At 38.9% G+C, this 15812-nt stretch overlaps 1 protein-coding gene across 1 annotated transcript in view; it reads right to left on the bottom strand.

Annotated features, from left to right (window-relative positions):
- Positions 1 to 12836, bottom strand: part of LOC119824249 (eukaryotic translation initiation factor 4 gamma 2-like) — a 39101-nt gene extending 26265 nt beyond the window's left edge. Inside the window, 1 exon segment of the mRNA XM_038344401.1 lies at positions 12644 to 12836. Coding sequence (XP_038200329.1) covers positions 12644 to 12836 — 193 coding nt within the window.
- Positions 12837 to 15812: the final 2976 nt, after the last annotated feature.

Raw genomic sequence — 15812 nt, 5'->3', positions numbered from 1 at the left:
TGAATCTTTGCACCAATCCTGTCATTTTATAACATTTATAACATTTGTAACGTTGGTTACAGCTTTTAAAAGTACTGGGTGCATTTTATTTATTCCCTGTCCCTGGGACTATTCTAATCTGTGTCTTTCCTTCCTTTCTGGCCTCAAACTCATTCTGTAAGCTAAAAATAACATTGAACTTCCAATTCTACTTGTTCAATTTTCCATGTTGGGAGTATGGACCTACACTATAACACCCAGCTAGGTTGTATAGTTTCTTTAAAATTAAAATATGTAAATGTTACACTCTGAACATAGGTAAATACATAAATAGCAATGTATTATTTAAATAATTATTCTTATAGCTAGCTTATTTTATTGAAGAAGGATAATAGCATTGATACTTAGGATATAAAGCTTCACTTTTAAAAACTCTTTTGTGACCAGGAATACGATAACTGGATATTTGTGTTTCCATACTTCCAAAGAATTTCAAAAGATGAGGCCTCAAGCCATTAATATTGAAATTCAGTAATACACAGGATTAAACTATCTCACAAAAAGCATACAAAAATATGGAGAAATAGCTTCAAGTTGTCCTTGGTCTTGTAGAGAAATATGATAATATTCATTTGAATGGAAAAATGAGAGAGAACATTTGATATAGTTTCTCATAACACTGTAAACAGAAATCAAGTTGCTTTGGAAAGGAGCTTCATGAACAAAAATTAAAAAAAATATTCAAAAGTAGAGGAAAATGTAGATGAATGGAGAGGGGCTACTGATCTGGAAAGAGGAGATAACACATAGAGGACAAAGCATCAAAGGCAACGAAGAAAATGAAGGGCAGCTGCAGTGTTGCAAGTTGTGGTCACTAAGAAAACTCTGGAATATGCTGGACTATGAGGAAAAGAAATCTGTATAAGGCAAGCTGAACATGACCTATGAAATATGCTAGTAAAAAGCACTTACTATGTCAAATAAAAAATAGAATTAAAGAAAAGAAAATGCAGTAGTAGAAATGAAAAAGAGAGATGGGAAGGTGCCTATTATCCACACAATGTAGATATAACCTGAATTTTTAACTCTCTTCACTCATTTCCTGTGTTCTACTCTGACCTCCTCACTGTGATACATCACAGAAAACACTCTCCTTAGTCCTTATGTTGTCTCTTGAGAAACCCCAGTGATGTTGATCGCAGGAGGCCTTCAAGATGCTTTAGATCTCAAGGGAGACATGGGAGAGATGTAAAGTATACGCAGATGATGGAGGACTAAGACAGACTATTTTTGGTTCAAGGCAAAAATCCTCCAGAACTGGAAAGTGGGAACTACAGTGTAGTCTCTAGGATTTAGATAACCACAGAGCAGTCCTTAACTACCAATACTGCACATAGGGAGCAGAAAGGTTTTAGAGAGCCCATAAACAGCAGTTTCCAGGTACACAAAGGCTACTTGAGAAGAATAAGTCCATGCATATGGTAAATCACACTTAATGATTTACATAAGTTGAACTACCCTTGTATCCATGTAATATCATCTGCTTGTTCATGGTGAATGATCTTATGGATGCGTTCTTGAATTTGCTTTGCACAAGTATAGAATTTCAAAAAAATATTCCAGCATAGAGAATACTGGCTAACATTTGAGAAAAAAAGTGAACTTATTTCTTATATAAACGAGTTAAGATTGATCAAGTACTTAAAAATTAAGTGGAAAACTTGAAATCAAGAGATTGCTGAAGACACATTGAGGGATACTTTTTATAATATATAATACAATTTATAGTATATAATTCAATGGCCTTAATTTTATTGGGAAGCATTGAAACTGTCATGAAACCCAGAATGCAAATTTTCTTTACCTATCAATCAAGATGCCTACATAGACTCTGTTCTCAGAAAATAGATTCACTGGAAAACAACAAAAAACCCCATCTTTGACATAACATATAGAGCAATCAAAGGTAATGCAGTTTTTACTTCAGTTTTTAAATTGTGTGTGAGAAATTACTACACTTGAAAGAAAGGAAACCCACAAAAACACATGAAATAACCATTCTATTAAAACTTACATAATATTTATGTTCATGCTGATATTTTCATCTTCAGGATATTTTCTAAGGTGCTCTGTGTAGGCAAAGGGGATAGAACCGAATGCCAAAGAAGTAGTCAATATGGTTTGTGATGGAGCACAGAGCTCTCTTAACACATGAGAAATATCCTAGAGAGAGCACCTCAGAGAGAGGTGACCATATATTTCCTTGGATATGAGGAGTGGTTCTTAAGAATCCAATGTACAGAACATGAGGGTGTCCACTAGAAACAGCAGAGGGGCCATTAAAAGCCGAGCAGATATTGGTAGCAACATTATAGAAGTCAGAGTTCAACTTCCTTTGGAATAATAAAGCGTCATGCAGATCTGCTGTAATTCTCCATAGATGATGTCAAGAGTGTAAATAAAGATAAACAAAATGACCTTGCACCAAAGAAAATTAAAAGAGTATAGATGTATGCACAATCTTTAGATACCAAAGCTGTCATGCAAGACAAGCATGATGTTTGAATAATTTATTAATAAGAATTTACTCAATAATATGTAAAAGAAGACAGAGAATGTAACAAAGTTTTAGATTTTAAAAGTGTCAAATAGGAAAGCCGAGAACTCCAAATATCAAGACTAGAGTTAATTGTGAAAACATGAGTGTAATAGCAGCTTGAACATAAATGAATAACAATTAGCAAAATTATCAAGCTGAAGCATAGAAAGGAGGGACAGGCAAAGAAGACAGAAGAAATAGTTAATGATGCACCATATAAACCTCCAATTGTAGACAGTGTGTGATCTTAAAAGTAGTAGAGACAATAAGCCTGGGTATGAGAAGACTTAGACAAATGAGGAGTGTTGCAAATCCTCAGGCCCTTCAAAGCTGAACACATCACATCAGCCTGCTGAAAGCCAGAACAGAGAGAATATATTAGTTCCAAAGAATAAGGAATACGCTGATGTATGAATTTTCAATTAAAGCTGAATGCTATTATTAATGTGGTATGGATGCCAAGTTGCAGTTCTGTGTGCAAGTATTGTGCCTCAAGAATTAAGATAAAATCATTTTCAATAAAATCAGACAATTTGCTCCAAGCCGATTTTTACTAAAAAAAAAAAAAAATACTAAAAGAAGCTATGGTTAGAAGGAAAAGGGCCTCAGATGGAAGTACAAATTGGGAGAAAGACTAAAAAGTCACAGCAAGTGTAAATACTTGAATTAATGGGAAAGGATGACAATATTTTCAAAGGGCATTTCAAAGGTAAGAGAATAAATTATATGTCAATCTTAGCACAAAAGAGGAAGGGCTGAGAATTAGATTTAAATTTGCTGCAAGGTCTTTCAATTTTTTGGGCAAACATTAAATATGTTAACCTAAGATGTAGTGTCATTTGAACATACTTCAATTCCTATGTAATAAGTATAATAATAATAAAACTAGGTAGACACTAAATGTAAGAGAAAATGACAAAACAAAATAACAAAGAAAATTGAAAGGATAAAATAAGAATGAAGTAGCAGATAAGAAAAATAAGAAATATTGTAAAATAAGAGGTGGAGTAATGATGGAGGAGTGTCTATGTTTTACTTTCATTGGTTAATAAAGAAACTGCCTTGGCCCCTTTAATAGGACAGAAAATTAGGTAGGTAGAGTAGACAGAACTGAATTCTGGGAGAGAGAAGGCAGACGCTTCAGGCAGTCGCCATAGTCAGTCGCCATGCCTCTCCTCTCTGAGACAGACGCAGGTTAAGATCTCTCCTGGTAAGCCACCCCTCATGGTGCTACACAGATTACTAAATATGGGTTAAAGCAAGATGTGAGAATTAACCAATAAGAGGCTGAAACTAATGGGCCAGGCAGTGTTTAAATGAATACAGTTTCCGTGTAACTATTTCAAGTGTAAAGCTAGCTGGGTGGCGGGATGCAGCCCCGCCATTCCATCAACAGAGTAAGCTTTAAATAGTGTTTAATATGAATGAAATAAATACATTTGAGTACAAAGTTAAAGTGACACATTTTGTCATTTTTAATCTTTTTTATTTATTTTTATTGAGCTCTACATTTTTCTCTGCTCCCCTTCCTCCTTGGTCTCTTAATGGCTGCATAACACTTGACCACAGCCTTCTGGCTTTCATTGTCTCCATGAGAAATCAGGTGTGATTCTGCTAGGTCTGCCTTTATATGTTACTTGGCCTTTTTCCTTTGCAGCTCTTAATATTCTCTCTTTATTCTGTATGTTTAGTGTTTTGATTATTATGTGGCAAGAGGGCTTTTTTTTGATCCAGTCTATTTGGTGTTCTATATCCTTCTTGTATCTTCATAGGCATATCTTTCTTAACATGGGGAAAGATTTTTTTTTTTTCTGTGATTTTGTTAAATATATTTTCTGTGCTTTTGAGTTGAACTTCCTTTCCTTCGTCTGTACCTATTATTCTTAGGTTTGGTCTTTTCATGGTGTTCCATATTTCCTGGATATTTTGTGTTATGCTTTTTTTAGATTTAATTTTTTCTTTAACTGATTAGTCTGTTTCCTCTATTGTATCTTCAGCACTTGAAATTCTTTTTCGATCTCTTGTATTCTGCTGTTTATGTTTGTATTTGTGGTTCCTGATCGTTTTTTCATGATTTCTGTTTCTCTAATTCCCTCAGCTTGTGTTCTCTTTATTGTCTCTTTCAGTTTTCAAGTCTTGAATCAAGTTTCTTTCTTCTGTTTGATTGCTTTTTCTTGGTTTTCTTTAAGGTATTTGCTGATGTCTTCCAATTTTATGTATGTCTTTCCCCCCACTTCTTTCAAGGAATTTCTCATTTCCTCTTTAAGAGTCTTAAACATTCTCCTGAAGTTACTTTTTAGGCCCTTTTCTTATGCTTCACCTATTTGGTTGTGCAAGTCTTGCTGTTGTAGGATATCTAGATTTTACTCATGTCATGTTGCTCTTTGTGGTGTTGTGTGTATTTTTTTCCTTGTCTACTCAAATTTTCTTCTAATTGGTGTGGTTGGGGCTATCTGTGACTCTGGAGATTAATCTTCTAGATGCCAGTGGATCCAAGGCTCAGATGGCTGTTCCTCATGGTATAATCAGTGCCACGGTTCTAGTTACCCTGTTGGTCATTCCATGTTCCTGGAGGTCGCTCAGAATTTCCAGGGTTTGCTCTGCTCCCATGGAGTTTGCTGTCCCAGGCCTGCTCTGGTCTAAGTTGCTGTCTTAGACTTGTTCCTGTAAATGTCCCTGGTCTGGATCTGCTCCTGTAGTGGTCCCTGACTTTTGGTTGGTCCTGCAAAGGTTTCTGGCTCTGATCTTCTCCCTCAGAGGGCCCAGACTTGGGTGTGCCAGGACCCACAGAGGACCTGGCTCAGGCCTACTCCCTCATAGGTCTCAGACTCACGTCTGGACCCGCAGATGTTTCTGGTTCCTGCCTACTCTCTGGGAGGTCCCAGACTGTTACCTGGACGTACAGAGGTCCTCACTTAAGCCTATTCCCTTGAAGGTTTCAGATTCATGCCTGGACTTGCATTGGCGTCTGGCTCTGGACCACCCATTCAGCAGTTGCTCCCCTGTAGCCACTCTGGCCTAGTTCGCTGGCTCAGTCCTTCTTACACAAAAGTCCCTGGTCTGGATCTGCTCCTGCTCCCATGGAGTTCACTGTCCCAGGCCTGCTCTGATCCAGGTTGTTGGCTCAGTTCTGCTCCTGTGGAATTCACTGCCTCAGGCCTATTCTCTGTCAACTACTGTTTTGATAAGCATCAAGACTGGTTGAATAACTTAGCTGTTGTGAATAATGGTATGTTGTTTTAGAGCCTTTTCAGTGCCCAAGAGTACTACAACTGAGTAACATAGTAGTTATATTGTTATAATTTTTGAAGGACTTCTGACTTCCATAAAGGTGGTACAATTTCATACTCTCACAAATACTGAAAAGGATCTCTTTCTTACCATCCTGGCCCATATTTGTTGTCTTTGATGATGACCGTTCTGACTGCAGTGAGATAAAAATCTTTGTTTTGTTTTGTTTTCTGAGACAGGGTTTCTCTGTGTAATAGTCCTGGCTGTCCTGGAACTTGCTTTGTAGATCAGGCTGGCCTCGAACTCACTGAGAGCCTCTTGCCTCTGCCTCCCGAGTGCTGGAATTAAAGGCATGCACCACTACTGCCCAGCATGTGATGGAATCTTAAAGTCATATTAATTTGTATTTCCCTGATGATTTGGAATATTGGATACTATTTCAAATATTTTGTTCATTTCCATTTCTTCTATTTATTTCTTTGACCTAATTTTTGATTTGACAATTTGGGATTTTTTTTTAGTGTTGTTTTTTCGCCCTAGTTCTTTCTATATGAGACACTGTTCAACACGAATTTCATAAGGGCTTTTTTATTCTGTAGATTGCCTGTTCACTCTGGCCAGTGCATATCTGCCATGCAGAAGCTTTTCCATTTCATGTAATTGCATGTCAATTCTTGAAATTATTTCCTGTGCTATTACAATCTTTTTCAGAAACTGAGAGGTATATTTTCTGATGAGTAAAATCATAGTACTAATGTTGACTGTGCCCAGCACTGTGCTTGTGATTTTCAGAATTTAAATCATCTAATACTTAAGACAAACACAGAAGGTAGGTGTCACTTTACTATTTCATTTTGGTAAAAAAAAATGAGTTACATAGCAGTAGTAGGGTTGAGATTTTTTTTTTTTTAACTTTGCTATACTGACACTGAGATACCAAGCTCAATGCCCAGTAGTACTTTTTTGCATGAATTCTAGTAGGTCTTACTAATAAACACCCTGAGTCAGATATAGGGCTTAATGCTAAGGCATTAACAGACAGGCTAGCCACTAGAGAGTTTTTTTTTTTTACCTGTACCAATGTTCAGACTAAAGGGGCGATCCTGTCCTCAGACTGCATCTCCAGACCCCATCTGTCTCCACCAAGCCTCAGAATGCAACTGCTTTCACCAAGCCTCAGACTGCAACTGTCTCCATTAAAACTCAGACTGCAATGAGCTCCTGTCTCCTTCTGCCTTATATTCCTCTCTCCATTCAGCCTTATCACTCCTGTCTCCACCTCCTTAGTGCTGGAATTAAAGGTGTGGTATCCCAAGTGCTGGCATCTTTGTGTGAGCTCTGTTTCTTTTTTAGACAGATTCAATCTTGTGTAGCCCAGGGTAGACTTGAACTAACAGAGATCCCACAGCCTCTGTCTCCTGAGTTCTGGGATTAAAAGTGTGTGGCACCACTCCCTGTCCTCTAGAGGTTTAGCTCTGCACTCTGATCTTTAGGCAAGCTTTGTTAAAACACAATACTTCACTGAGGTTAGAACACCATCTGTAGAAACAATTACCCATACTGCATGCCCTTTGTAGAAATACAATAACAGTAAAAGAGAAGGGTCATTGTAAAGAAATGCAACCAGTGAATTTATAATAATTCTAGCTTTTGGGAGGCTGAGACACAATGGCCCTGCAGACCAAGTCAGTCAATGTTCTCTGGGAAAGGTAACTCAACAGGGAAAGCAGAGGGGAATAAAGAGCTAGACATGACAAGAACAGAATAAACTAGGGCTGACCTGCTATACCGATGTTGGATAGTAAATACAGAATAAATAAATGTGACGGGAAGAAGGTGGGATCGGAATAGAGAAGGAATGTCTGGCTATTTGCTGGTTGTCATCTCACATGTCGTGGGGTTCCTCCCACGCCTCCAACATATCCTGTTACAGTCTGAATCACTCCTGAGAAGTTATACCTTAGATGCTGGTCCCATCTTATGGTGGTTCTTTTCAAGGGTCAAATCTGCAAGAGATGTTCTTTCCCCATGTTTCCTTTGAGAAACTGAGTTACAGATGCTAGTCAGGATACGCCACCATCTAGTGAAGTCAGGGCAGGGATTCCATGCAGGAACCTGGAAGTCGGAACAGAAGCAGAAACCATGGAAGAGTGCTGCTTCCTCTCATGCTCCTCCTGGCTGTCTGAGCCTACTTCTCACATAGCTGTTGGCTACCTGCACTGTGCTAAGTAGGCTGCTCCCTCACATATCAATCATTAATCAATAAACAACCCCACAGGCTTGCCCTAGCTTCATCTAGTTCAGGTCACTTTCTCAACTGAGGTTCCCTCTTTCCCAGTGACTCTAGCTGTGATGGTTCTCTTTGGATTGTCAACTTGACTGCATCTGGAACTAACTAAAACCCAAGGGGCTAGGAACACCTTTGAGGAATTTTTCTTTTTCTTTTTCTTTTTTCTTTTTTCTTTCTTTTTTTTTTTTTTTTTTTTTGGTTTTTCGAGCAGGGTTTCTCTGTAGCTTTGGAGCCTGTCCTGGAACTAGCTCTTGTAGACCAGGCTGGTCTCGAACTCACAGAGATCCGCCTGCCTCTGCCTCCCGAGTGCTGGGATTAAAGGCGTACGCCAGGAATTTTTCTTAATTAAACCATTTGAAGTGCAAAGACCCACCTTTAGTCTAGAATTTTTGAGGTGAAATAATCCACCTTTAATCTTGGCCACATCTTGTGAAGGCAGCTAACATAAAGGACAAAGGAGAAAGAAGTTTTTGCTTTTTACCTGCTTGCCCTCACTCTCATGGGCAAGTCCATTCCTTCACTGCCATTACTTATTTCAGATAAATAAGTAACAAGCCTACTTATTTCAGATTCCAGTGTATACTGATGACCAGATGGGACATCCAACCTCGTGGACTGAACAGCAGCTGATTCTAGGATTTTCTGTTAGCAGACAGCCATTGTTGGCCTAGCTGGACCACAGTATATAAGCTACTCTAATAAATCCCCTAAATAGATAGATACATAGATAGATACATACATAGATAGATGACAGATAGATAGATAGATAGATAGATAGATAGATAGATAGATAGATAGATAGACAGATAAACAGACAGACATATTCATTCTATCAATCAGTACTGTTCCTCTAGAGAGCCCTGAGTAATACACTGGCTTATGTCAAATTAACAAAAACAAACTGGGACAACAAGATATTCAAATATTAGAGTACTGGTCGAAAGATCCCTGATTTGGGAAAGGAGATAGCTAGTCACATTCAGATACAGTCAGCTGGAATATCCAAGGAATGAGCCAGAGAAAGTTGATAATAGATATCAGAAGGTATGTGTGTTACCCAAGCCTTTGGAGACAATGTACAAAGTCATCTATGCCTGATGGATTCACTAGGTGCGGTGGTTTAAATGGGTTTGTCTCCCATAGGCTCATGTGTTTGAATGCTGCGCCTATAGAGAGTGGTACTATTAGGAGGAGTGGCTTTGTTGGAGTAGGTGTGACCGGACTGGAGGGAGTGTGTCACTGTGGAGGAAGGCTTTGAGGTTCCATATATGTTCAAACCATGCCCAGTGAGTTCACTTCTAGTTGCCTGCCAATCCAGATGTAAAACTCTCAGATCCTTCTCCAGCACCATGTCTGCCTGCATGAAGCCATGCTTCTCACCATGATGATAAAGGACTAAGCCTCTGAAGCCATAAGCTACCCCCAGCTAAAAAATTTTCCTTTATAAGAGCTGCCATGGTCATAGTGTCTCTTCACAGCAACAGAAACCCTAAGACACTAGGTTTGGGGAGCTCCCTTTATTTACCCAATAAGAGGGAATGCCAATGGTAGAAAAAAGTGGAAATTCAATAAAAGCCAGAAAGATTCAGAATATCTGCACTGTATATTCAGGGATGACGGTTTTAAAATGAAGAAATGACGGGTGTGGGGGTGGCATTCAAAAGGCTTTTGGTAGTAGCACAGGAGGAGAGAGGAGAAATGCCAGGAAATGTTCCCTTCTCAGCACTTGGCTGGAGTAAACACCAAAGGCCATTTCAAAGAAAAACAAAAAAGCTGCTGAGCATCCCAGCAATTTAGTGCCCTCTATGAACAGCACTTGTGAGAAACTCAGTAAAAGGGCCACAGGAAATGTCTCTAAATCCTAGTCTTCAGGGAAGAAACTCTGAATCAAAACCACTCAATATTCAGAAAGATCAAAACTGTCAGAACCCAAGGAGTACAGATTCCGGAGATCTAAGCAGAACCCTGAACATTGAGAAGGATCTGAGCAGAGGTGGGTCCAGTATTCAAAATCTAACTTCGAAGAACAGACGGCAATCTGTGATTCCACTTCACAATGGGCTGCTCTTGGGTGGTGCTGGTATTCTCCGTCAGACTCCAGAGACTCCCAGAGGGGTGACCACTATTTGCTGCCTGAAATAAGACCTTTCCACCCCAAGATGCCTTTAGTTAGGATGTTTTCACCACAGCAACAGAAACCCTAAGACACATATCTTTGTTATTGTTATTTGCTGTTGGTATTGTTCCAGTGTTTTTAGTATGATGGACAAATCCTCTACTATTGGGCATTAGCCCTCACTTCTGATTTTGACTTTACCCTTGACAACTCTACATATTTGTAGGCCAAATCATGATGCTTCAACATTTAATACACAAATAAATATGAAACTCTTCAGAGTCAAGGGTATTTAGAAGGAGAAAAAAGGAAAAGAAAATAGCTTTTCTCACATTCTATGCCTTAGAAATAGGTGACTATGCCTGACTCGTGTTTAAGGTGAGGGAATGAGACTTCATCTTTTGATAGTAGTGATGTGCAAGACTTCCTGAGCATATTCAACATGACTGTAAAAGAATGATGTCCTAACCATTATGTGAAGGAAAGCAATGGGGTAGACAGGTCTGTGTGAGCTGCCAGAGAACTGCATCCAAGCTTTTAGGGACACGTGAAGTGTCTTCATAATATTTTATAGGCGAAAATCTTATAGATGTGTGTCTTCATGGACAGATTTGTATTTGTTCTCACGTACAGCATTTCGGAAAGCACACCAGTAGCTGAAGGACGTTTCGTTGTACTTCACACTCTTCTGAGTGGTTTGAATTATTTACAGTAAAAAGACTTTTGTTATTTTAATATTAATTTTAAATTTAAAAACAAATATTCTGTGGTGCATATAATAGAGTTCTCACCCTTGAACTAGATTTCAGTAAGTGAGATTACTGGTGGAGTGTAAAATGAAAAAAAAAAAGTGGGGCATTCAAGATAATGGTTAGCTCTAGGTTGGAAAGTACGAAATGTCCTAGAAGGCTGATATTTGGACCGAGCACTTTCCTTCAATTTCTTCTCCTTTTCAGTATAATAGGGGGGAATTATATTTGAGAGTGACTTAGGTCCCTTGCAGTTCTTATGCTCTATAAATCATGAGCCAGATGAGGCAGAAAGGCCAAAAGGCAGGGCAAAGATTACAGAAATTGTATTGGAGAAATACCTTCATTTTCTCAGCACCATCCACTTGCTAGTGAAAGAGCAGCTGCTGCAGGGTGGATAACACCACAACACTCTGTAGAGTGGGCATCTCCAGACAGCAGCCTGCAGCTCTGCTTCACAGTACAGAGCTTTGGCTTTGCCACTGTGGCAGAAGGGAAGAATTTCAGTTTTGTTAATTTTCAGGGTTTCTCCCCACAAAGAATTGTCCTCATCTTTTCCTCATTTTTTTCTTCTTGAAACACAATCCACCTTATAAAGAAAGAAAGAAAAAGAAAAAGAAATGGATTCATCAGCATAAGGCCACTCCTAAAAACAAACCAAAGAGAGCTCATTTAATTTCATTTAATTTATAGGTTAGCTTTCTAAAGTTTGCTGCTGCTGATCTTAGGTTCATTGACTTGGTAAAGAAGTCTTCAGCAGGTTGTGGGGTACATTTCAGAGCCTCAGGAATTCAGGGCTGAAAGCATCACAGTTTAAGCATTCTTTTCTCTTTCTAGTATGGCAAGCCTTCTTTGACAAGGACTGTCTTTGAGAAATTTCTTCTTTTAACATCTACACAGAACTGGAAGCCCCCTTTTTTTCTCCCTACAGAACAATATTCTAAATGCATTGGTTTCTTTATCCAAACCATAAGAAATTATTTGAGCCACAGTGCACCTAAATCAGAGTATTTTCAAGAGAACATGGACCAGACAGTGAAGCCTTGGGAGTCAGTCTGTTTGCATCCTCAGTCCGGAAGAAGACAGCTGGGGGAGGGGAGGGGAGACAAAGGAGCTTATGGAGGGAGGGTAAAGATAAAACCCAGCAGAGAGAGAGAGATGTATATGAAAATGTCATTAGGAATCCTATCATTTGTACACTAATGGACTTTCGATTTTTCCTGGGATTGAAGACTTTGATAACTCTATAAGACAGTCTTATTAACAGTAAGGCATATTTTTCTGTCATCTTTTATGTTTTTTGTTTTTGGAGTACTGATTTTTTTGTTAGATAGTTTCTAATGTTTCTAGCCTTCCTTCCTTCCTTATTTATTTATTTATTTATTTATTTATTTATTTATTTATTTATTTATATTTTGAGCAATTGATCAAGTACTATTTCCTGTTCATCCTGAGCCTTGATGAAGGGGTGAAATTGTAAGTAAGTCTCTGGGCAGGTCAGAGGTCCAGTGCGGGAAAGATCACAGCTAAGGCAGTGTCCCACGGAGGGCAGGGCCATAGCAAGAGTCACAAGAAAGGGAGGGGAACAGCTTGAAGAGGGACTGGCTCCCTGTATACAGGGAACTTTAACTGGTTATTGAAGAAGTTATTGGAGAAAACTTCCTTTCTTATATATTCACGATGCAACATTTTCCCATAAAATGCAGTGTCCTCTTCAGCTGCCAAGTGGATATCACCCACTTTCTGATGGAGATCAGCACTCCACCATGGAGGGCTTCCGGGCAGCAGGGCACTGGGCCTTGTGCCAGCTCCCTCCACTTCACACTTCACTCTGCCATTGCTCTTCTCTGTCCACTTGGCTCCGCTGGCCATTGTGCCTCAGGAGGCCTGGTGGCAGGTGCCAAATGGTTGAGGTAGAGAGCTTACTAGGAATTCTTTAGCTTTTTTTTCTTTGTTTTTCCTATTATACACTTTCTTGAATATTCTGTTCCGTTTCCTAATGGTTCTTGTTGGATTATAGTCTTTATTTTGTGTTATGTTAGCCAGCTGCTTTTTTTTCATACTTTGATTTTTTCCTAGTATTCTGTTAACTCTTCCAGTAACGATCAGTTAAATATAATGCAAAGATAGAGAAATGGTAGACTACTCTTCCCTCAAGTGTATATTCTAATTAGACACAGAGAAACACTGCATTATTTCCCTTATATATGGAAATGGAAAAGGTCAAATTCATAGCAGAATCATGTTACCAGAGGCTAGAATGGGGATGTGAGTAGGTACGGGGAGACATTGGTCAATAGGCATTAAGTTATTTTTAAATAGATTAATTCTCTCTAGAGTTCTATCTGGATGATGACTATAATTAGTAATAATGTATTGCATGTTTCAAACTACCTTTAAAAGGAGGATTCTATATGACTATAATTAGTAATAATGTATTGCATGTTTCAAACTACCTTTAAAAGGAGGATTCTCACTATAAAAACTGATAAATATGATTTGATAAAATGCTAATTAGCCTCATTTTTAATCATTGTATCACATCTATTTATGTATCAAAATATCACATTTTACTTCATAATTACGAGTATCTATTATTTGTAAATTATAAGTAAACCAAAACAGAAGAAAGAGCACAGCTGGGGAGAATTGCTCTACTGGGAAAAAGACAATATAAAATAATTAGAAAAGAAAAAATCTTTTCGGCTAGCATATACTGTAGACATTCATTTTCTTAGGAAAATAGGTGTTATGGAAACTGTGATTGTGTTCTTATGCTTACTAAATTATTGTACACATGTAGCATATTAGTTTTAAGAGATATATTCCCTTTTACACAATAATTTCTTATATTTTTCAGTAACTGTAGCACAAAAACAAATGCAGGAAGTCACTTATTTAAGACACAGTCAGAAAAGGTTCATGGAGAAGGTTTTCCTGAACAGTGTGTAAACAGGTAGTAAGTAGGGGTATATGCAGAGCTCAAAGTACCTATTGTTGTCTCACTTTTGTGGCCCTGTGAGCACCCACCATGATCACAGTGTTGGCTTCATCTCTTCTTCAGGTGTTCATCTTATTAATGTTTAACTTAATACCTTATGCTATTAGACAAAGTAATAAGTATGCTTCATTATAGAATTTTCATTCCTTGTCTTGTTACTGTTCGATTGCTGTGAAGAGACACCTTAATGAAGCCAACTCTTAGAAAACATTTAATTTGGGACTTGCTTACAGTTTCAGAAGGTAAGTACGTTATTATTATGGTGGGGAGCATGGAGGCATGCATGCGTGGTGCTGGAGAAGTAGCTGAGAGTTTCATAACCTGATCTATAGGCAATAAGCACAGGGAGTAGTAGAGAGAGACAGAAACAGACAGAAAGACATAGAGAGTCAGAGACACATAGACAGAGAGACAGGCACAGAAAGACAGCTACCAGACCCTGGGGCTCGTGACACCTCTTCTCCACAAAGAACACACCTACTTCAACATAGCCACACTTCCTAGTCCTTTCCAAATATTTATCACTGGGCACAAAACATGCAAATATATCAGCCTATAGAAGCCATTCTCATTCAAACCGCTGCATACACATGTGTTTTTATAATTTATTCTCATCCATGAGTGTTGCTCTCAATCATACTGGAAACTTGTGCATTCACTTTCCTGTCCTTAATAAGGAGTTTCTGATGCAGATCTGTTGTGGAACTCACAGACATTCTCTCAGGCAGTTCAGATGCAGACAGGCCACACTTGGGCTACTCACAAACTCCAGAAATAAAAATTTCCAAGCAGCTAGAGTCATATTCAACACTTTGCCATAGTAGCCCCAATCTGATGGCTAGGGCACACTGACGGATCCCCTCATTCTTGGTGTAGCTTCTTTTCTTGGCCCCCATTTCCATTCTGAATATTCTTTAGTTCTTTGTTTGCCTCGAAGCACATCTGCTTCCTCCTGATTCTAACAGCTTCGCCAGCAATTGCCAGCCACCTGGCAAGCAACATTACCACCTCTACTGCTTCAATTGGGTTCCTGCTGTGGCAACCCTATTAACCTCCCAAGACCTGTTCTTCAGCTCCTCCACTGTCACAGTGTGCCCTTGCCCTTCACTTCAAAGCCTCCAGGAGCTACCTGCCAAGAAACCAATAGCGGTACTCCTCTCCAGCCATAGCTGTGTTAATTTCTGTATGTGCGTTTTAGTACCTTTTAAAGCCCTGTCATTTATCTCTGCAGATGCCACTGTGTCCAGCCATCCGTCGCTTTCAGAGTCATACAGTCTGTGTGCCAAAGAACTCAATATTACAACATCTCCTTTTTAGAAGGTAAGCATTATGATGACATTGATAATTTAATTTTTAAAAACAAAATTCCCAACCAAGATGATTTTTATGCTATTTGCAGATAATAAAATTGCCATTATGACTATCACCTAGTGCTTTTGTAATAATGTCATTCTTTATGTAGACCTTATGGGACCGTGTACCCAGACTTACTTTCTCTATTCACCATAATGAAAAGTTCCTATAGAATTGTCTGGCCCATGCACATCATGTGACAGCCTCCCCATTCATGGTGGAATTTGGATTAGACATTCTTACGGATTGTTTTCTTGCTCTGGGGCCTCTGCTGTGCTCACTGAGAATTTTTTCTGACCACTCCCCCCCCCCCCCATATTCTTGTTGGGAGCATTTATCACAAGTTGTTGGGGGCCATGATGCAATTACAGTTTATAAATTAATTGATTGTGGGTCATGATGCAATTACAGCTTATAGCAATTGATAATTCAGATGTCAACCCACCTGAGAAATTATTCTCAGATGGAGGAACACTGCCTGGCAGGGCCTGCAG

Source organism: Arvicola amphibius, chromosome 10 (genome assembly GCF_903992535.2).
Source record: "Arvicola amphibius chromosome 10, mArvAmp1.2, whole genome shotgun sequence".
Taxonomy (NCBI): domain Eukaryota; kingdom Metazoa; phylum Chordata; class Mammalia; order Rodentia; family Cricetidae; genus Arvicola; species Arvicola amphibius.
The sequence above is the reverse complement of the archived record's forward strand: the minus strand, read 5'-3'. Positions and strand labels throughout refer to the sequence as shown.